General features: G+C 43.7%; 1 protein-coding gene across 3 annotated transcripts in view; it reads right to left on the bottom strand.

The window, feature by feature from the left end:
- CGNL1 (cingulin like 1) overlaps positions 1-23428 on the bottom strand; it is a 158822-nt gene that overhangs the window by 19375 nt on the left and 116019 nt on the right. For all 3 annotated transcript variants that reach the window (XM_079125857.1, XM_079125859.1, XM_079125858.1), the window contains exons 9-13: positions 12845-13051; positions 12003-12107; positions 6986-7138; positions 5966-6136; positions 2120-2281 (exon numbers count right to left, since the gene is read on the bottom strand). In XM_079125857.1, the coding sequence (XP_078981983.1) occupies positions 2120-2281; positions 5966-6136; positions 6986-7138; positions 12003-12107; positions 12845-13051 (798 nt within the window). The remainder of the gene's footprint in view (positions 1-2119; positions 2282-5965; positions 6137-6985; positions 7139-12002; positions 12108-12844; positions 13052-23428) is intronic.

Below are 23428 nucleotides of genomic sequence, written 5' to 3'. Positions count from 1 at the left end.
TTTTGTATATGAAGAGACTTCCAATGCGAACCAGCCCATCTAGAACTGGGGAGTTGTGGAGTTTATGGCTGTGTTTCTCCTGACACTAGCAGATTAGTCATAGGTCTGGGTAAACTCAGAGTCACACATCCTAAAATGCAATTGACATCTGAGTTTTTAAACAGGAGCCTGCAGCATTTGTATATGAATATAACCTTTGCAATGGCCAAAGTTGATGGACAAGGGATGGATATATCTATAAGCATCAAAAATTAAACTCTCAGAACTCCCGTGAATGGTGCACCATCTGGTAAGGGTCTCCCCTGGTACTAATCTCACCTATAGGGAAACTAGAAAGCTCTCTCCTAGGAACAGAGTCCCAAAAGTCAACTCTGGACAGAATTGTGTCCCCCCACAAGCTGCCTATTTCTTTACTGATTACCCCTCCTCTGTTCCGTTTCAGTGTAGTCAGAAACCAAGGATCGATCCCCAAGAGCTGCATTTACATCCAACAGTCACCGGAGTATCTGAGTTTATAGAAAATGTCCATCATAGGGAAAACTCTCAAGTCCTGAGAATGAATTTGTTAATGCTAGTGAAGGACTAGGCAAGACGTTCATCACAGCAAGACAATCCTGCCAGCCATCTCCTAGGGAAGAAATATCTCTGCAGTGCCTTTTGTGGTGGCAAGGCCTTGAGAGCCAGTCATTTTGTAATTAATGGAGAAATCTCTAGAATGGTGCACAGGGGCAAGTGAAGCTTAGTTATGCCACTGCCTCCAGACTGTAAGTCAGCCATAGGAAATGTTCTTTTCAGTCAGACTATTCTAGAGGGAGATGACCCGACCACCCAATCATCAGCTAATATCACTTCTTAATGGGGCTCTCTTTCTGCCCCAAATCTACACTGGGCAAGGTTCAGGTCAGGGCTCCATCACGCCAAAGGTTCTTCCGCACTGCCTGAGCGACTTCCGCTTGCTTTTAACCAGGCTGCCTGAGCCCAGAGTAATCCATTTCTAGTTAACTGGGTTAACCTTAGCCTGCCTTAAAATGACCTCCCCCACAGAGATCAGAACTAAGAGTTAGTAAAACCGAGCAATCTTATGAAAAAAGCAATAAAACCATAATCAGGTTATTCTGGTCTCTAAAAGAGGCCGATCTCATAAAATCTTCAATGGTTGAAACATCACTCCCTAGATATAAACTGCTAAGTCCCCTAGAGGTTTTAAAAAGTTATTTCTATTTGTTTGCAAAGCTGAATCAGGAATTCCATTGATTTTGAATTTAAGCCGTCTCTCCCTGCCTTGAGCACTGTCTGTCTTTTATCAAAACCTTAACAATTTTAACTTTCCCCCAAAAGTCTGAGGCTTATTTTTTAGCCTCTCTCTCTCTAAACTCCAGTGGGAGTATGTATGTGTGTGTGTTTCTGGTTTGGGCTTGGCTTTGTTCTTGAGGATTATTCTTTTTTAAAATTTCAGGCGCACCAACTTCAATGTTCTGTCATCGTCAGAGATTGTCCATAAAGAGATTCTGCTACTTCATTTACATTTTTCTAAAATGTTGTGTTTTCAGCTCATGAACATTTCAGTCCCAACTGGTAACTGGGTTGGGCCATTTCTGAGAGTCTGTTTTGTAAACAATAAACTGAGCCACAGTTTGCTGCTTGACTCTGGCAAAACTAGATAACATATAAGGGAAACAGACCAGCAGTGGACGGGGTTTGGGGTGTGGCCAATGGGTACTAATGATCTAGGGGACAGGAGATCTGGGTTCAAGGCCCAGTGGGGCCTTTCTCTGACCATGCAGCTGGCTTGTAGCCTTTGTAGTTGGAAGCACCACCCAAAGGAACAAGCTATCTGTACCCAAAGGTACAGCCATCTAACCTCTTAGGGAATCTGTTCCATTTCCTCTTTAAGACATTTAGACTGTGCCTGTCATTCCTGCTAGTTGGAACATTCTACAAGTCTATGAACTACCAATTTCTCCATCGAATCAAGAAATGACCTTAATAACATTTGGCTGATGAACAGACTAGAACAGCAAGGCTTCCCAAAGGCTGAGGGGTGAGCAAATAGGCTACTTTCCTGGTGGCCTGGCCTGGCTCTCCACCTCCCCAGCTCCCTCCCGTGTGGCCCACAGACCTCCATCTGCTTGAGAAGTCTGCTGCGGTCATCTTTGAGGTGACTCTTGGCCTCCAGCTCATGCTCCAGGTCCTTCAGTGTCTGCTCCAGAAGCTGTCTTTTCGTGAGTGCTTCGTCCTGAGCTCGCTGGTAGTCCCGTAGCTCCTCCTCCATGGATCGCATCTAGGATGACAAGGAGTGTATATGGGGTAGGGCAGGTTTCTGGGGTACATCAAGAGCGCAGTGAACCTATCAGATATGGCTCATGCCAAAGCAAAGAGAATCCAGTGAACTTTGACTTTATTAGAGATCAAAAGATGTTGATCAGGTCCCACCTCCCTCTGGGCCTCAGTTTCTTCTTCTGCAAAAAGAGAGCTTCCCAGTTACAGAGAGTGACCCATTAGGTCATAAATTCAGTCTCTGATATACTGATTGGCATTTTTAATTAAATAAAACAAAATATCAGTATGAGCAGATATTGTTTTGTGGTTTTTTTATACTGTACACTAATATTTGTGTATGGACATATTGGTACTAGGTTAGGTTGCAATGCAAGACCTAGTTTTTCCTATGGGTGGTGCTCAACAACACTTGAGAGCTAGCCAACTAGATTAGTGCATTCCCGAGAGTGATTCATTGCCTGTCTGCATCAGTGCCACTAAAAAGAGCTTTAAAGTTAGGGTAAAACAAAAACTAAATTAATGACCTCAAAGCAACTTGCAGGCAGAAAATCTAACAATATAAACATATATTAGGTAACAAGCATGACTTTGTAGAAGAAAATTATCAGCCATCATAACATACAGTGATTTATTTCATCCACAAGATGGCACTAGATTAACAGTTTTGAAGAACATGCAAGAGACAAACTAGCTTGACTGTCAAGGGCCAAAGATGCCTGCCCGTTTGTAATTCCTCTGAATCTGCTCAGTGGGAACAGTCATCTCAGCACACAGTAGGTATTTTTTTAATCATCTGGGTGGGCTGATTCATTTAAGCCCAAGGCTGGTTCTTTTGTTCTCAAGGTCCTACCTTCCTGGAGATCGTACAGGGGTAGAGGAAGGCACAGGCTTAGGAACAAAATACACCAGAGGGTTGTTTCCTTCAGGGAGTGTTTGGAAGAGAGTGGCAAATGCCATTACAGGACACAAAATCCCCCTTTTGGGGTGTTCAACATAGAAGCCCCATTAGGTTAGACTAGTTCAGGAACATCAGTCAGAAAACTTTAGGAAACATGTTCTCTTGGGGCTAACAGAGCATCTGATATTACTAGAATAGCCCAGCCTCAACAAAAACATCTCCAGCTACAGACCCTGGTCTGGATTTGGTGGTAATGAGGAGCAAAAGCAGAGGGTGAATATCATCCCTGGAAAAAGGGTGATGAACATCCTCTGGATGCAGAGGGTTCACTATAATCTGGAGCATTCAGTCTCTCCATGACTCAATTTCCTCATTTGCAATAGTGGAGTAATTATCAACCTACCTTATAGGGCTGCTATGAGAATAAATGAGATGGAACCCAAAAAGAGCATGGGTTTGAGAGACAGGACAATAATATAGCCCACATTTCCTTCTTGGCATCCTGCCCAGTACCTCATGTGTCTGCCATAAGGGCTCCGTCATACTAAGAGTACCCAATAAGGGCACACAGAGGAGAGTGACAGGCTCAGCATCCCCAATCCTGAAATCCAAAACTAAAAAGAGAATTTCAGAGTTCAGATGTTCTTGCTAGAAGTGTTCAACTGGAAAGTCTCCACAAACACTCTGAAATCTGGAACACTTCATTCCCACACATTTTGGATAAGAGATATCCTGTTTTGTGTTTGAGAATAATTTATCTTGAATCAAAACTAAGCAAATACCTTTTGAAATAAGTGCTACCTATAAGTAGTTAAAGCCACCCTTTGCAAAATAATTCAGAAAATAAACCGAAAGTCAGTAAACTCTAAATCTTAATTCCTAAGGATTACCTTCATCGGAATTTTTCGAGCTCCACGCCACAGACAGAATGACAATATGGTCACATGTCCACTTCTCTTGAAGGGAAGACAGCAAGCACTACAGCACTGTTTGACCCCAGTAACTGAGGAGGACAGTGACCAGAGCTGAGTTGAGTTTTCCAAGGATCAGGGATGACTTTGACCTCTTACGGGTAACACTAGACTATAGTTTCCTTTGTGAGTGATGAGGTGTCTATATCTGTCGTTCAAATGCACACAATATCTCACACAGCTTGTCACTGAGAAAATCTAGGAAGGACCATCTTTATTTTCATTATAGAGAATCTTTCTAATTACTACTTTTATAAACAACAGTGGTTCCATCTGGCCTTAACTAAATCTCTCTGAGCCTCTGTTTCCTTATCTAACTAGAGGATCTCTAAGTTTCCTTCCAACCTAAAGACTCTAGCATAAAAAACTTTACACAAAAAGCAAGGGGGACCACTGTGATCTTTTGAAATCAAAACGAACCAGGTATTTGTTTGTGGTGTCCTGGCAAATATCCGAACTCCTCCACCCCTTTGCTATAGAAATGAAAATGTGTTTAATGCCAGAGATCTGTGATGTCAATGTGCTGATTTCAGTTCTTACTGGGAGTCCTGTGTGATGTGACCCTGAGCCAGAGGGACTCTGTTGTTAGAGTCCTCTCAGAAGTGTTCTGGAAGTCTGTAATAAATATCCATTGTTCTCTTACAGTTTCGGCACTGACTCATGGGAGACTTTCCTTTGATCATCAAAGAAATTAAAAGTTTGTTTTTTAAAGAAAACTTGTTTTCCTGTGGAATCTTTGTGCTTTTAGTTCTACATGAGAAAATAAGGTTTAGAACTAAAGAAAGAGAAACTAGCATTTATTAAGTGCTCAGGCAGTATAGGCCCTCTGCTACAGTCTCACATGTTCTCTCATTTAATTACTAAGTCTCTAGCATTTTGTATATTTTTTACAGAAGTGGCAACAGATGCTCAGAAAACTGGAGTAACTTGCTCAAGGTCATCCAGCTGGCAGGAGTCACGGCTAGAAAATCAGTAACCCCTGAAGCCTCTAGTTTCCCATCGAAACAATTAAAAACAGTCCTTTTATTTATTTATTTATTTAGTTAGTTAGTTAGTTAGTTCTTTAGAAACCAGGACTAAAGAATAATAATATTTGGATTTCTTTGCTCTATCATTAAATATAAAATCAAAAATGTTTCAGTAATACCAATATTCAAACTCTTAGGGATTTATTTTGGTCTTCATTTTTACTGTTCTGCAACTATTAGCCACCAACCCATCCTGTTATAAGACTGAATTTTCAAAAGCAAAGGGAACCAAAATAATTTTTTTTTTTTTTTTTAAGTCAGCAGTTATTACTAGCCAGGGACAGTGGTGCACAACTGTAATCCCAGCAACCGGGGAATATGAGGCAGAAGGATCACAAGTTTGAGACCAGCCTGTCAATTTAGCAAGATCCTTACTCAAAATAAATTTTAAAAAGGGCTGGAGATGTGGCTCAGCGATAGAGTGCCCCCTTGGGTTCAATCTCTACCCCTCCCCCCAAAAAAGTCACTACAATCCTTGTTCCAGGACTAAACTAAAACATGAGTGCATATAAATCATTTGAACACAACTGGGCCCACCACTCCTAATCCATAAATGGCAGCTCAACATTTCAGGCAGAAATCTTTGAATGAAGAAAATGCTCCAGTTAAAGTTGTGCTCATTCACCTCAGAGTCAGGTGGTTGTTTTGTATCAGAATGCCATTTGCCCAACTAACCAACAAAAATCATCTTAAACTATCCCAAAGTTCCTTGTAGAAGCATTTCAAAGCAGGCTGGACAGACACTTTGAATGAGGGTTAGAGGACGAAGTTATCTGGCCAGGCATTACCTCATCCTGCATTTTCATGGTCGCCAGTCGGGACTTTTCTGCCTCTAGGGTTTTCTCCTTCAACTGCCTTTGCATTTCTGCAAGGTCCCTGCGATTTTTCTCCTTATACTCATCCAGCTGGTTCTGGAGTTCCAGCGTTGATGTGCGGGATGCCTCAACAATGTCCGCCATCTGGAAAAAGTGACATGGGCATGAGCCCACCCATCTGGTCTCAGGGAGCAGGCTGTGGGTCCCTGACACACAGAAAGCATCTCCTCCTCTCCAAGGCTGTGAAGCACTTAGTCCTAGGCTGTCCAGGTTTGGTCATTTCTGACTTGGCAACAGCATGGAGGAGTGAACAAACACATCCTCTGGAGCTGGACACACTATCTTGGGGCCAGACCCTTGCTCTGCCACTTACCAGCCTATAACTGGGGTACATTCTTAATTCTCTGGGTCTTGGCTGAATCCCCTTTGGAAATACTGAAATCATAATATCTACCTTATACAGTCATTGTCTGAATTAAAACGATGCACAGATAAAGATAGAATTCGAGTTAGATACAAAATAGCTAGTAAAGTAGCACATGACAGGTGTCAAAAAATGGCAAATGTCAAAAAATGTCAGGTCCAAGAATACAGGGAGTCCATCAGCTTTGTGCCTTTCTCCTTCTGAGTATTTTGGGGCAGACGTGAGGGTTAACTAGGGTGTTCTGAAACTGCCTTTCACATTCCTGGACATGTCAGATAGATATAAATGCTTTGACTCTGCACAGAGATGCAGATTCCCATTGAGGGAACACTGGTTAAGTGTGTGCTTCCCTATCAGACTGTTAATTGTTATGAAGTGATTCTGGTGCCCAGGGTCCAGTTTCTCTGCATCTGGGATTCTCAACAAGTCCAAAGAGATGCTTCAGAAATCTACAAATCCCTGGCACATTTGTGCTTGGCTAGAACTACAAGTTTCCCTTTCATCAGATTAAAGGGAGCTGGGTCCCCATTGGGGTGGTCCGCTACATGCCCCACCTCTTGCTCCCTTACCTCCTTCTGCAGCTTCTCAATGGTCTGGTCAAGGTGCCAGCGCTCCTTCTCCATCTCGTTCTTCTGCTTTCTCAACTGTTCCTTCTGCTCAGTCTCATCTTGTAGCTTCTCAGACAGATGCTTCTGCTTCTGGGTCATCTGACTGAGATCTCTCTGCGGATGGCAGGAAAAGGACAGTGTTGTCACCTAGACACCAGGTCAACCACAAGAACAGGTGGCAGAAGGAATATCATAGCCATACTGCAAAGCAATCAGATCTGTTACTTCAGAGATAAGGGGAAAGGTCAGAATAAAGTAATCACAGAGACACAAGGACATCGTTGGTTCTGAAATTCAGGGACAAGGAAAAGGAGGTCAGGTCAATCAAAAGTATCCTCAGGAATGAAGGGGCAGGCCAAGCATGCATTACAGAAACCCCACAAATGGTCAAGGCAGATCATGGTAGGAATTCAGGAACGTCTGAAAAATATTCATGTTCAAAAACTGACTTACAGTTACACCCTAGACAACCTAAACCTACTTGGCAGTTTATATCCTGTGACATACAGCAATGCACCCAATATTCTATAATCTACTCTTCTACATATACAGTTCTTAGAATAACTAAAAATTAATATGTAAGGAAAGAACACTGACCCATGATCCAAAGTCCACCTGAGTGGATGGAATTGTAATCAACAGAAGTCATGAGTTGGACTCAGACACAGATGAAAATGAATTTGAAAATCCACAGGTGAACTTGATGAAGAGAAGGTATAAAATAGAAGGGATGCTAGTCAGGAAAGGAACGTATGCTGATTTTTGAGATGAATCAGCACCAAATTCCAGTACTTACTACAAAATGCCACCATAGTGCGTGCAGTATTTTCCCTGGTTCTGTCCCCAAGGCTCTCATCTCACAAAGTCACATAGACATATAACCTTCAAAATGTAAGCAACATGCAACTCCAAAACAAAAATCCCAAGATTTCCCAGGAAGGTTACAGTAACTTCCTTAAATGGTTCAGTGTTAGGGCCACCAAGCATCAAGATGTCAAAAGGGGGCACAGTGCAGAACAGGACATAATCCAAACAATTGGGATCACTCAGAAACCGTTAGCAAATGCTAATGTGGGTTAGTACAAGAATACATATGCCCTATCTGTCTTGTGTCCCTGCAGAAGATGCACAGACAATCGTTTATCTTTGTACAGTGCTTAACAGTTTCTAAGCTGCCGTCACATACTGAAGTCAGGCATGAAAACACTCCTAAATCGCTTTGGGTTTGCAGAGTATGGGAGAGCTCTGCTCTGCCAACACGTGGCCCAGGGCTAAAAAGAACCTCCCATGGAGGCCTTCTGGTCCCTGGCTCTGGTGGGCTAGCTCTTCTTTGAGAAGCAGCCAGCACAGTCAGACTGCTGAAGTTAATTGCTGCAGGGAACCAAAGTCAACAAAAGCTGTTGGGGAAAAGAAGGTGGCAAAAGAAAGGTAATCAAAAGTTCACCCTGGGGGCAATAAATAGGAGTGGGCCCTGCCAGAGCCATAACTAGGCACATACCAGAGGCAGGGTCAGAACAGGAGTTTCTGTTTTGTAATTTACTCAGTGGTCCCAGGGCAAAGGGTCAGGGGGAGTTATGACACCAGTGAGGTAGGATTTCATCATGTGGGATTAACTCTTAGGAACATGCAAATTCTTAGAGGGGAGGGGAATACAGAGGACCAGTAGTAGCTTCCTGTAGAATGTTCAGGCTCCAACTTAACTCCTGTCCCTAGAAATCCCCAGCCACCCTTTCTGCTACTCTCAGATCCCAATCCCAAAGACTCCAGGGCAGCAAACAATCTAGCTCAGTCCCTGTCAAACTCCATATGCTGATTTCTGCCTCACCTTTGGCTCAGGTTCCTCTTCCTTTGCCACTGAGGGTACCACATCCTCATCTACTCTGGTCGTGGGGGTCCCCAACACTCTCCCACACTTCAACGCACACAGTGCCCAGAAGAATTGTCTTGATAAGTCATATTTACAATATCTCTTGTATGCTTGCCTCTGTTGCAAGATAGCAAGATCCGTGCAGGCAAGGAACAAACAGGGCATATCTCCTCGCCAAGGCTCACTATTAGCAGATGACAGTAACTCAGTCACTGTTCATAGCTATTCCCCAAAAGTGGTCTAATGGCTTCTTATAGCAAAACTACTAAGGGTTGGGGTACTCCTCACTTAAAATATAGATCCTAGCCCTTTGACAGAATCACATTTTTTGTTAAAGTGAGACCCACAAATTTTCATTTAAAAGTTAACCAAATAATTATGTCCCAAAGTTTAGAAACACTGTCTAGAACAACATTCTGCTTCTTCAGTTATTCAAGAAATGTGTTCTGATAAGTGACTGCTGAGAAAACATGTCTCAAACTCACATCAAAAGAACCAAACTTGGCAACTCTGCACTTGTTTAACCAGTCACAAGGCCAATTTTGAGTTAAATGCTCTGTAGCTACAGTGACTATATTTCTAAGACCAAATGACACAAGTCCATTTGCTAATCATGGGACAAATATTGGGGGGAAATTATCCGAGTGGAGAATCCAAGACAAAGTTGGTGACATACAGTGAGTGCCTGTGATTTGGGGACCATTTTCTGTCAATGGATACAGAACCTTTTACTATATGACTAAGTAAAACCCAATTAGTCCTCATTAATAAACCAAGTTGCAATGAACTTGTGAGCTTAAAGGAAGGAGTGGCTTGATTAGAAGGAAGTAGCTCTTTTCAGAGCCTTGTCACACAATAACTGAAGACGGCAACAGTGGAAGCCTTGGGGCTTTTCCCTCTATTGTCTCAAAAGCACAAACCCAGTGCGGGGCTGGAGAAGAAGACAGAATGGATCCTGTCCCTGAAGGAAGGAACTGTGGCTTCCCCAGAAAATGCTTCTTCACCTCCCCATCTGCACAAGTAACGTGGAATCAGAATGATAGACATCTTGGCCTTGAATGCAGTTCAAGTAGCCTAGATAGCAACAGAGTCCTGGGCCAGGGTCAAGCAAACCAAGAATGACACCTTTTACATCCCTCTGCCACAGTTTGTGTCACAGTAAATCAGGTAGAAGTTCACCATTGTCTCTGGCTACCATGTGAAGCTGCACCCAATACTAAAATCACAAAGAATTTGAAATATAAAATGCTTTTGTGAAAAAAAAAATACCAGCTACATTTTTTTCTCTTCCTCAAGGGCAAAGTTCCCTTTTGATTGTCAGTTTTAAGGACAAGAGGTATGCAAATAAGATATGGAACAAAAGGAGCTGACAATCTGGTTTCCGATATTAGAGAAAAAAGTATTTCAGAGTGAGGGTGCAATGTTCATGACACTCTTCTGAGACCAGCTAATTCAGGTAAAGATGGTGAAACCAAAAGGCCCATTTAAAATGCTCGCCAAATTGTATTGCCAGTGGCCAGTGTGGGTAGCCACACACTGCACTGAAGCATTTGTGCCATCTCCAAACCACTGGGAACACAGTCCCTAAAAGTAGCATGTCAGGAATAACCCGAACGAAGCCAGGCTAGACATTAGAACGGGACAGAGGTGTGCGGCAGTGACATGAGGCTCTGTGGGCCCCAAAGCCCTCTTCTGTTCTATACAGGAATTAGCTCTGGTCTGCAGCTGCTGAACTACTTCCACGCGTGGGCAATGTTCTTGTTTGGCCAAAAATGTCCTGAAAGACTTTATAGCTGCACCCCATCCTTGGTGTGGACATGACAGGGATTTTTGTTTCTATTACTATACATTTTTTCCTTTCTTTCTGTCCTGGACTAGCTCACAAATTTAAGCCCCATATTTTGGTTCCTAGTTGGATAATACTAACCATCATGAGTCTTAACCGGCAACACAGTTAAAATTGCCATCCACACAAAATCTTCTAAACAAGAGTTTGTAACAAAGATCTAGACTCGAAGGAGAAAGAAAGAAATCCAGAGCAAAAGCAGCTGGTCACTGAAATCAGAAAAAAATAGGGCTTCAGGCAGAGACAGGTTCATCCAACCCAAGGGGCAGACACTGGGTGTGAGAGGCCTGGGTTGTGGCTGCCCTGAGTGGGTCCTGCTCTACACCCCGCGGAGATAAAGCAGTAAAGGAAAGCTGCCATCAGGCACTTACATATATGAATCCTGACTCAGCATTTAATACTTAATGTGCCCAGACCCCACCTGTCCCTGTGACAACTGGTTGGTCCCTAATGCAAAACTGTAGCGACTTCCCTCTGGCAAACTCTCAACCAACCCCTCTCCCCACCAGCTTTTACCTCCATAGAAACTCGCCCAGGGGATGTGTGGGTGCAGGTTCTTTAACAACCTGACAACCAACAGAAGGAAGGACATACCTGGATCACACTGAGGTCACTATGCAAACTCAATTTAGAACTTCAGTGCAGGCTTTTGTTAGAATGTACTTCAAATAATCTTTCTAACCTTCAAATGGGAAAATCTCATTTTCCAAGAACCTACTGGTTTTGAATAGAGATAGCTATCTAGTTTCAAGGAAATGACTTCCTCCCTCTCCTTTTAATAGCCATCCTAAAGGACTGTACTCTGCCGAATGCATTTGCCCAGAGGAGAAGGGAAATTGGCTTCAACCAGAAAGCTGACTGCACACTGCCTTGGGGACCGATCCTGCCAGCCTTCTGACACAATTCATCTTTTATCTTTGGAAAGCTGTCAAGTTCTTTAATGTATAAACCAAGGTTTTTCAACCCTATCATTGATGAGTGGGCCAGATGATTCTTTGTGGTGGGGGCTGTCCTGAGCTTTAGAGGATATTAAGTAGCATCTCTGGCCTCCACCCACTAGGTGCCAGTATCACCCCCCAGTTGTGACAGCCAAACTATCTCCAGATATTGCCAAATGCCCCCCCCCCCAGGTGAGAACCATCAGTACTTTCAGAAGCCCAGGTGATTATAATAGGTGAAAGAGAACTACCTGGAAGAAGATGACCAGAGGTGATCTTTGCCTGTCCTTTCACAAGGGGGCAAAGACGACCACCCTCAGTGTTTACCTGAGCATCTGCTAGCTCACTCTCTAGGACCCTTCTGGCTGATGTGGCTTCTTTTTCTTCCTTTTTGGCACACACAAGGGCCTCCTCCAGCTGCTGCATTTCACCCTACAATGAAACGCTTGGGTCAGGGTGTGCCGAGATGTGTGCTGTGCCTGGGAGGCTGACTTGGTGGGATGAAATAAACAAGAAGACATCCATGGACACAGTGTGGCTGTAAGATGACACATGACACCCAGAAGCTGGCCTCTTGGATGTGTGAGCCTGTTCGCAGTTCCAATTCTAGCCACATGTGAATATTCAAATTATCTAAGGCGTTTTTTTAAAATACATATATTCAGACTTGCCCCTGGAGTCTCAGAAGCTACAGGAAGCCAATAGTCCCAGGCACAGTCAGTTCTGTGAGACACTGGCAGCTGCCTTTGCTTACTGCCATGGGTGTGTGCATTTCCCACTAATGGCTTCTCACATCCAGAGGCCTAGCAAACTGGATAATTGCTTTGGAAAAACCTGTGTAACCTCAAAAACATCAACTAAGTGTTATCAACAATAGTTCCAAGTGAGAATCAGCCTAATGGTGATGCAAAGATGGCTTCTGCAGTGCTCAGAGGCCCCATGAAGCCTCCGCAGGTTAAGGGGTCTGACTTCAGGACATGGTTTCACATTCTGACCTCACCATCTTGTTCCCAGGCCTCCCATTCACACCTCTTCTGGAGAAACAAAAGAAATGGCTCTCCCAGAGAGGATATACTCAGATTGACTATACCTACCAAATTATGGTAATAAACCCCTTCCCCACCTCTGAGACTACTCACAGGAAAGAAAGCTCGAACCGTGTGCCTCACCTGGCAATTCTTGAGTGTTTCCTTCACTTGGGCTTCATCGCCCTTCACATCCTCGATCTGCCTCTGCAGCTGAGCCATTCTCCGCTCCAGCTCTCCAATTCTTTCCCGCAGCTTCTCGTTCTCCTCCTTTAAAGCCTTTTCGCGGTTGGCAGCTCCCACCTGGTTTTGCTCTGAAGCATTGCTCCGGCTGGCCAGGACCTCAACATTCTGTTAAAAACATGGAGCCGTGAACAAGGGAACTGGAGCTCACAGGCAGCCCCTGGGCTGTGAGTGGCTGACATCTTTGAAAATCCCACCATGTGCCAGGCTTTGTGCTTACTTGGAGCTGAAGGGGAGCTGGCAATGACAGCCTACAGGCCAAATCCAGCCCACCAACTGCTTTTAATAAATGAAGTAGGCTGGAGGTGAAGTTCAATGGGTGGTAGAGCACATGCTTTGCATGCACAAGGCCCTGGGTTCTGATTCTCAGTGCCAAAACAAAAAAAAAAAGTAAAAAACAATGAAGTTTGTTTTGGAACACAGCCACGCCCACTCAAATGCAGACTGCCTTCAAGCTACTACAGCAGAGCCAGCCAGAAACCAGCAGAGGTAAGGCCTCTGCTGTCACAAAGCCCAAAAGATTTGCCATCTGGCTCTGTAAAAAAGCTTGCCAGCTCTCGCCTGTGGTAAGTCCTTTTCATGGGCTCTCCACCTTGTGACAAGCCTCAAGGTGAGAGCTGCTCTTATCACACCTCAAAGACAAGGAGATTGGAACTCCCTGTAGTTTAAGTTGCCCAAGATCACTTAGAAAGAACTGCACTCGGGCAGATGGAACCCAGAACCTGACTCAGCTCTCATCTTCCAATGTGTTCCCTTCCCTGCCCGGCACCATGGGCAGGGTCCTTCGTAAGAGCTCACAACAGAGGATGACGACTGTGCACAGGTTAGTTAATGTTTAATATAAAACAAATTAAAATTTGCTGAAATTTCATAGGCCAAGCTCTAGGTATTATCATCTGAAAGTGGCTTGAGCTGCACACAGTTCACAGTGGAAGAGAACAGCAACAACTACTGTGGTTCCTGTTGATTCCTCTGTCACGTGGGCTTTATAGCGAGGGCTTAGCAACCTAAAGCTATGGCAAGTGGTCTTGTCCAGAGTTTGGACTCTTTGGGCAGACCTCTGGGCTGTTCTCTGTTCCTCCACTGCTACCTACAAGCCCACATTTGAAGTTCTCATTCTCATGAAGTGACAGTGCAGAGGCCTGCAAGGAAAGACTCAGAGGACAAAATTTAGCTCTGAAAGCCCATCAGGGAGAGCTGTCTGCTAAAGTTGTTTGCTTACTTGCATAGCTTTTGGAAAGATCTTTAAATCTTTTAATGATAGAGTAAGCTGTACTATCCTGAACTTAACCAACTTAGAGAATTTCAGAAACCAGAGCATCTTTTGGCAACCCAAAATGTTTAATTCTATACATCCAAGAAGACCCATTAGCACCAAGCAGCTGAGTTACAGTGAGGTTAGCTGGCATTGCTAGGAGCAAACTAAGGTGCCAATGGCTGGGATTTCTCAGGATTACTTGGCTACCATCTTCTAATGAAACCAGAAAGAGAATCCATCATAGAGATGAACCCAGGAGAAAGGAGATGTTGTTGAAATCCGGAGGAGTGATCTGAAGAATTCAATAACTGATCACACTAGCCCATTCCTGCCCTGACTCTTTATGTCTTAAGAGGACACAGTCACAAATATAGGTAGTGGTGGTGCTGGCATAAGGACATAGAGACCAAGGAATGGAACAAGGAGTCCAGACATACACCCTTACATTTACTGTCCATCAATTTCAACAGGGTGCCAAAATGGTTTGGTGGGGAATGCCTGGCCTTCCACAAGTGGTCCTGGAACTACTGGACAGTCACCCTCAAAGGAATGAAGTAAGACTCTTTATGTGGCACACAAAAATGAACCCAAAAGTGCATCATAGGTCTAAATGTAAAAGTTAAAACTGTAAAACCCTTGGAAGAAAATGCAGGAGTCCATCTGTGATCCCAAGATAGGTAAAGAGTCCCAAGCTTCAACACCAAAAGCACACTGACAAGACAAGACAAGAAGGCATGAGACTCCTTCAAATTCAAAACCTTTTGTGCTGCAAATGGTACCATTGCAATGGTGCCAGGACAGCCCATGCATGAGAGAAAATGTTTACGAATCAAATGCTCGAGAAAGGGCAAATAGAAAATATGAAACATGCCTCAAATTAATAAAAAGAGAAACAAGTCATTTTAAGTGGCCAAAAAGTCAATTAGATATCTTTCCAGACACAATATAAGCACATGGAAAGATGCTAACGTCATTAGTCATTAGAGAAACCACAATGAAGTGCCAATTTACACCCACGTGGGACAGCTATAATTAAAAAGACAAGGACAAGTGCTGGGGAGGATGTAGAGAAATTAAAACCTTCAGACATTGCTGGTGGGGATATAAAGTTGTGTAGACATATTAAAAAACAGTTTGGTGGCTCCTCAAAATGTTAGAGCTAGTCTATGGTCCAGCAATTTCACCAGCTGGTAAATACCTAATAGAAATAAACATATATGTTCACAGAAAAGCTTGTACATGAATGTTCATAGCATCATTCTTCATAATATCCAAAAAGTGAAACACCCCCTAAGTCCATCAACAAATGAATGAGTTAAAAAAGAAATAGGCCATGTTGGTATAGTCATAGAGTAGAATATTATTTGGCCATAAAAAAGGAGTGAAATACTGATGCATGCTACAACACAGATGAACCTTGGGAGGATTCTGCTAAGTGAAAGAAGCCGGTCGCAAAAAAATTGCATATGATATTTACATGAAATGTTCAGAATAGCAAATCTACAAAGATGGAAAGGAGCTTAATGGTTGGCCAGGAGTAGAGGCAGGAATATGGGAAAGGGGCAGGAGAGACTGCTAATGGGTATGGGATTTGTTGAGGCAGGGATGGAAATGTCCCAGCATGCATCATGGCTGCACAACTCTGTGAACAAGCTCAAGACCACCAGGTTGTGCACTTCAAATGGTTGAATTGTATGTCCTGTGAACCACATCTTAATGTAGCTGTTTAAGAAAAGGAAAGAGAGACAAAGGAGACCTGGAGGCCAGAGTAGGGATGATGTGGGGATCGATGAATTTGCCCCTGTGGTTTGCTGAAGTGTTCGTGGAGGAAAGGCAAACTGGAGACACCTGCTTGAAGCTTTCAGTAAGGCAAACAAGACATCTGCAGCCAGCACGAGTTCATTCACCCAGAAGTCTCAGGAAGATGAGGAGACTGAAAACTAGACTGGTTTACCCTGGCTTTGGGTCTGACTAGGACCCTGACATGGCAGAAGAGGACCCCTGGATGGCTTTTCGATGTGTAGAACTTGGTGTGCAAGTTCATGGCTCAGCTCACGGCTGGCAGGGATAACTCCAACCCCGACTTTCACAGTGGCACAGGCTGAGCCTGACTCCAGGGAGTTTGTTGAGGCAAACACACACTGAGTCCACACACTGAGACGTGTTTTGATTATCTGTAATGTGATGATACACTTTCCTCTACGTCTTCACGTTGTGGTGAACCACATTATGCTTACAAATAATTTATAAACTTCTGTTGGCAAATCTTTCTAGAAGCAATCTCCTGTCCTGGCCTTCTCCCACCCCCTTCTCCACACACCTAGTTCACTATTCTACACAAAGTTCATAGAACAAACTTCCTTTTCCTGACACCATACCTAATTTGCCTGCGGTAGTACTAGAATCAAAAAAGACAAATAAAACTCATATCCCTTTGTTAGAGGCAAGTACTACATGCAGGTTCTTCTCCATGACTTGCCAGCAAAGAAAATCGGTCTAGAACACCCTCCAAGGCCTCCCTGCTCTGAAACACTTTGATCTAAGCAGCATCTTTTCCAGGGCTTAAGTCTGTGTCTCGCTCCTGTGGCAAAGGCCACAGAACCACAGCATGATAGGGTGAGAAAAGAGCTACTCAGACGGAGGTCACCGGGCACAAACATTCTGACCCCACTGGCAGTGCTGAGGCTGTGTTTCTGTGACACTTTGATCTTCAGTCCTACGAGTCATAACAAGATTAGAGAGGATGTGCCATCGTAAAGGAAACCAAAGAGCCTGCTTTTGATTTACTTAGACCACTTGTAATGCTTATTTTTAAAAGGATCACATGGATTCGCTTTTTAGCATTTCATTATTCGCTCATACAGGTGTCACCAATAGTTAACAAAAATCAACTCTGATTCTTTTGCCACCCCAGAAAGTTGGACACACTATTCTAGATAATCATCACAAAGGCAAAAGTAGGAAATGTGTTGTTTTCTATTGTGGACCTGGACCATCACTAAGAGTTGTATTCAGATCACTTTTTTCCCACCTATCAGGCAGCCAAGGTCAAAAGATTTGATAATGCAGAGTGTGGGTGGGACGAGGAGACGAGTACCCTCATCCATTGCTGGGAGGGTGCCAAAAAGCTGGTAGGAGCTCCTACAGAGCAATTTGGTAGTATATAATCAAAATTATAATGTCCCTTCCGTTGCCTCTGCAACTTTTAGCGTTTTATCCTACATGAATGCAAAATAGCATACATATGGCACTATGATAGCTGAAGATTGCCAACAGCTAAATGCCAATTCATCAGGTACTAAATAAATTACATCAGTTCAATGGTATTCTGAGCAGCTGGAGGAAAAAATGAGACAGTGAGGAATAAGAGACAGAATAATGCACATAGCCCCCTTCTGTGTATAAAATGAAGGTAAGGGGGTTAGATACGTATCTACTTGGCTACACTAGAGACTGGTGGCACTGACTGGCTGTGAGGAAGGAAACTGGAGCTATGGAAAAAGTAGGGAGAAGTTCTCAATTGCAAACCCTCTTAAATTTTTTTAACCATGGTAATTCAACAGGTACACTTTCTTTTCAAAGACTGACCATCCATGGCCACAGGCACTTGGAGGACAGCTCACCCCCTTGGCCAAGTTCGCACCTCCTCTAGCCTCTGGAAACCCTTCCTGGCCGATTCACAGGCACTTCTAGGCCATGAAAGATAGCGGAGATGGAGCCCCGGAGCAGCTGTACAAACAAAACCAAGCGCCAACTCTCCCACGCTGGTTTACATAGTTAAGCAATTCCTTTTCACCACATATAGCTGGGAGAGTGGAAAAGGCCCAGATGGCCTGGGACTTGCAATTGCATGAGTGATTCTCCAACTTTTCCATCCCTGCAATTCTAAACTGGAGAAGTCTAACATAGGGTGATGAGAGAAATCTCAAGGGCTGTGAAAAACTGCTTTCAAGACTCAGGTTTTTCCACTAAAAATGTATGTAAGTCTTGCATTTGACATGGTAACATTTTTCATTTTACATCATGTCTCTTTTTATACTAAAGATACTGTGAGCTTGGTATTCCTGGAAGGTGCAGCTTTTGCCCTGTGACTTTGCCAAGCACCCTCCCCCAACACACTCTGCACACAAACATGGATCCCAGCCTAAGCAACAACCGTAAATCATCTCCAGAATGGAATTCTCATCTTTACTTCAAAAAATGCATAGGATGCCTGTAATCCCAGTGGTTCAGGAAGCTGAGGCAGGCGAATCTCAAGTTCAAAGCCAGTCTCAGCAACTTAGCGAAGTCCTGTCTCAAAATTAAAAGTTGTTAAAAGGCTGGGGGTGTGGTTCAGTGGTTAATGTCCTTGGGTTTAAACTCCAGAACCAAAAAGTGGGGGAAATGCATATCTAACAGTGTAGAGGGAACAGGGGATTTGCAGTTGGCCAGATCAGATTCAAACCCAGGCAGTGCCTCTTGCTGGGGCCTTCCTCTCGACCTGGTCCCACAGAGCCTTTTTCCTCATCTGTGAAAGGGGATGAAGCACCTACCCTTGCAGGAGTGTTATTATGGTTGCTAGGCCAACGAAACCTATATCTGTTTCCCAAAAGGGAGGGACCGTAAACCGCTTAGCCACTGTGCTTCTCCATCACCATGCTTGGCTTCAGGCTATGCCTTGCATATTTTTACCAGCTACAAATGAAGCCCACTCTTCTCAGAAGAAACCATCAAGATCTAAGAGCCTTTCCAGAGCAACTGCACAAAGATGACCCCAATCTTATTTCAAGGATAAGTCAGTTTTCTTAGTTGGTTAATTTGTTAAAAATTTAGGGCCTTTGCCAATCAATGTTGATCCAGCAAATTGATCACAACTAAGAAAACAATTCTTCCCAAAGAGGCATATATTAATATGTGAAATTTCTACTACTTTTAAGATACATGATTTTTAATCATGTGCTCCAGTTAATTTAAAAGGAGGTGAGAAAAAGAATATGTACTTGTATCACACAGACAAAAAGAACAAAACCCCACTCTCTGCCAGATACAAATAATACCTGCTTGCCAGCTCTCATGAGTTAATGCCCACATTGAGAAATGTTCACACTATCCCCTGGAACAGGGGACATTTTTTTACTCCTGACAAACACAAAATCCCCAAACAGCACCCACACTGGCCAGGTCTGAGTGTTTTGCCTGGTCAGAGCACGTCTCAGACAGCCTCAATCCTGATGGAGAACAAATAATCACATAGGGCCCTCGGGCCGCCTGGCTCGTCCTAATACAGACCCAACACATAGACATATCAGGTTTTACTAATTAACAAGGCCTCTGCCACAGCCAGCTTTTGTTTCCTTTCTGTCTCCCTTTTTTTGCTGAATGAGTGAAAACAGCTGAGGCGTGGAGGCCAGGAAGGCCAGGGAATGGAATGTTGGTTTGTCAGTTCCATCTCGCTGGCCACCCCACGCTCCAGTGTGTTGAAGCTGCAGGATCCCAGCTGAGAGGTACCAAAGTGTCCCTAGGTCAACTCATTTGCTGGAAGGTTACTGTCTTTTCCCCCAACACAGCTGTGCAAGTCCACTCTTAACTGCACAAGCAGGGCCTAGGTCACCAATAATAATTCCCTTTCTCACTAGGAGAGAGTAGAAAACCACATTCCTTGTGTTATGTCTTTAGCTTCTCCCCACCTAAGCAACAGTAAATTCTTTAGGGGTAGAAACAGCATATATTTTGGTCATAAGGCATTCTCGTCAGCCCTTTCCCTAGTCATCTGTAATTTCACTGGCCTACAGTTTCTAATCTGGATTTTCTCAAATTCAAATGAACACAGGAATCACCTGGGAATTTCAATCAAATGCTTATTCTTCTCAAGAAGCCTGAAGCAGGCCCAGCACTGCATTTCTGACCAGCTCCCTGGTGATGATAATGGTGCTGGACTGCAGATCCCACCCTGAGATCTAAGTTACCTAGATGCTGCTTAGACTCCAGGAGAGGTACAAACTCAACTCCCAAATGGTCAAGTCCTTCATGCTTCTTGGCACAACTAAGATGGGAATAAGTGGGATGAAGGAAGTGACAAAGAAGTTAAGGGTGCTGATTACCCAAACCCCAAATATCTTCAAGGAAGAGTCAATTCCAAAGCCAAGAATACACAATATTCAATTTCCTTTTGTTAAAAGATGAGAACTCTAGACCAGACTCAGCCAACAACTTATTGCATGACAACTTTAGGAGACATTGAACTTCCCTCTGCCCTCAGTTTCCTCCTAACATGAAAGGGTCAGTCTAGTTAACTTCAAAGTCCCTGCCAGCTCTAACAGTGTAGGATTCTAGAATGAACCTAAAGAAATCAGGCAGTATTAGGCAATCATGGAATTAAGTAAACTAAGACTGGCAGAGGTTTCACTCCTCCGACATCATGTTGATGTGTTATTTCCAAATGCTGTCTGCTAATCCAGGGCATTTGTCAGGGTCCCTGAGTAGAGCAGCGACCACCTACAGCTGAGGACCATATCTAACGACAGGCAACTTCCTGCCAGTAAGGCAGAACAAAGTGGTACTAGCTTATTCTCTCCCTGCCATCACTAACTTACCATAACTCAAGGCTAAACAGACAATGCTTAATGAAGATTTTATTTACAGCCTGTGTTTTAGTTGCCCTGGTGATAATTTTCCCGTGGTCAGAATGGCCTGAAACTTTCTTTTATCATATTCAATTATTCAGTTTTTTCTATAGTAATTCAATGATTATGACGGTTAAAATATAATTGGTCTCCTTTACAAAGTGAATTAAGTTAATATGGCTCCCCTTTACGTATTTTAAGAAGCCAGCAGGATTCACAAAGTGGTCTGCAACTCAGACACAGGTCCAAAATAAAAGTTATGATAATAAAATCCTCACACTTGTTCACAAAATGCGTTTCACACAGGTTCTCATGACAGCCTCACAATAAATCTACAGAGATACTCAAGATGGGAATAAAAATACCCATGATAAAAATGCTCTGCTCCAAAGTAGGTGAAATAGTGATTTTCCCAAAAGACAACATGCTAAACAGTTCAGGCCTCAACATACGGCACCATTCTGTTCAAATGAAATGTCCAGAATAGGCAAGCCCAGAGAGACAGAAAATAGGCTGGCGGTTGACAAAGGATGGGAGAACAGGGAGTTCACACGACAGGACTTCATCTGAGAGTGATGGAAATGTCTTAGAATTAGACAGTGGTAATGGTCGCTCAAAATGTCAATCAATAAGAAACACTGCATTCTATGAAAATGGTGAATTTTTGTGTTATGTGAATGTCATCTTGATTCAAATGAAGGGAAAAAATAAAGCCCAAGCTTTGGAGTCAACAGACCTGAATTGGCCCTGCTTATTCTTCTAGAGTCTCAGTTGTCTGAAAAATGAACCCCAAGACATTACACAAAGCACTTAGCATTGCTTCAGGCAAGAGTAAGAGCTCTGCTGAGGATGGCTACACATTCAGGTCAGGCAGCCCAAAGTCACACAACCAGGACTTGAACCCAGCTCTCTGGCTCCATGTGGGACCTCTGCAAGTTGCTACTAGGTTCTTCCAAAGCAGGCAGGGTGACAGCTTCAGGGACCATCCCACACACCCACTTAGCCATGGAAGGAAAAAGAAGAATCCAAACCTGCTCACCAGGAGCTTTAACTGAGCCCACACTAGGTTGCATGCAGGGGCTTCTCCAAAACAGCTCAGAGTTCTACACTTTTAACTATGCTGTGGCCTTTTACTTTAACACCACTACTTTAAAAATCTCACAAAACATTCCTCAGCCTCTCTGGGTCCTTTCAGTCTCGTGGACATAAAAAAGAGTCTATGTTATATTGATAAGACCTCCCACCAAACCATAAGGGCTAATCTATTGTGACCCTGTGACCAGCATGTGAAATTTCTGTTTATAGAACCCAACATCTCCCTGCTGTGCTGTCAACCTTCAAGCAGCTCCTGACCAGGAAGGGACTCCACCCAGACAATGCCATGCTCCAAAGCTCTGTGTCACCAGGAAAGAAATTGGGGGTGGAGGCAGGAATAAATCAGGGGTTAGACTCCCAGTTAGATTGATTTGGTCACAGACAGACCACATGTCCTTGCAAATCGTTATGAACCAGCTCGCTGTCAGCACACACATGCTGGACAGGTTGAACAGGATTTTCGAAGAAGATAAACAAGAGGGTTTTCCCAAGCTTTGACTCCTGGGGAGGTGTGGAAAGCCCTCCAAGACAAACCCAGGGCTCGATCTGGAAGCTCACAGGACCTAATCAAAGCCACAGTTCTGAACTACTCCCTTTCCCAGAAATCTTGTTATTTGTGAAATCTGATCCTTCCACTTTCCCATTTTGCTGCTACCATATGTCCATGCTGAGAGGATCAAATCTGAACTGCAAAAAATATGCAGTTTTAAGATTAAAAATGCTTAGAACAAGAATTGTTGATATGATGGTCATTCTCATGAGTGCCTCTTTATACCCTCATGCTGCAGCAAATCACCATGTAGAATATTATCACCTTTTCCCTTTGTCCCTCCACCCACATGGCTAAAGAACAATGCCAACCAAGACTGGAGGACCAAAAGAACCTGCATAGCCTTGGGGGCTCAGGGGCTGATGCTCCTGGCCAGCCTGGACACCAATTCCTACCACCCCAGGGTGGAGCACAGGAGACCCCTGCAAAGCCTGCATTTGGTTCTCTGCAGGCCCCTCTGGGGTCAGCAGCCAGCATCACCTGACTGGCAGGAAAAACCGGGCCAGAAACAGAAATGTCCTGATCCAGGTGTGCTCACCTGCCCACTCTGAGGTTTTGCCCACATAAAAATTCCTCTCCATTGCAGTTTGGTTTTCTTAGAAACAGGGGTGGTGTTTATGGATCTGTTCTTTGCACACATCATGAAAAACAAAAGACCAGAGTGCCAAGTGTCAAAGCATACTCACAGTAGAAAGAGCAAATAGGGTCCAGGAAGAAATTGTAATGCCCATCCAGAAGTTACAGAGTAAAATCACAGACTTCCTTCTAGACAGAGGCTTCATGAATTTCTGGTCTGATTCTCTCCTTGGACCAATTATTTCCCAGCCATACTATAAGCACAACTCTTACATACTCACTCCTTTTATGAATGGAGAATAAAATGTCACCTTCTCCCTCAGAAGAACTGGGAAAGGTGGAGGGATGGAGTAACCAAGTCAATCAAAGGCTTTCCCCAGGATCATTTTAGAGGGGGCTACTAT

The sequence above is a fragment of the Sciurus vulgaris genome, assembly GCF_902686455.1.
Source record: "Sciurus vulgaris genome assembly, chromosome: 2".
In the NCBI taxonomy this organism is placed as follows: Eukaryota; Metazoa; Chordata; class Mammalia; order Rodentia; family Sciuridae; genus Sciurus; species Sciurus vulgaris.
Note: the sequence above shows the minus strand (reverse complement) of the source record. Positions and strands in the feature narration are given on the sequence as shown.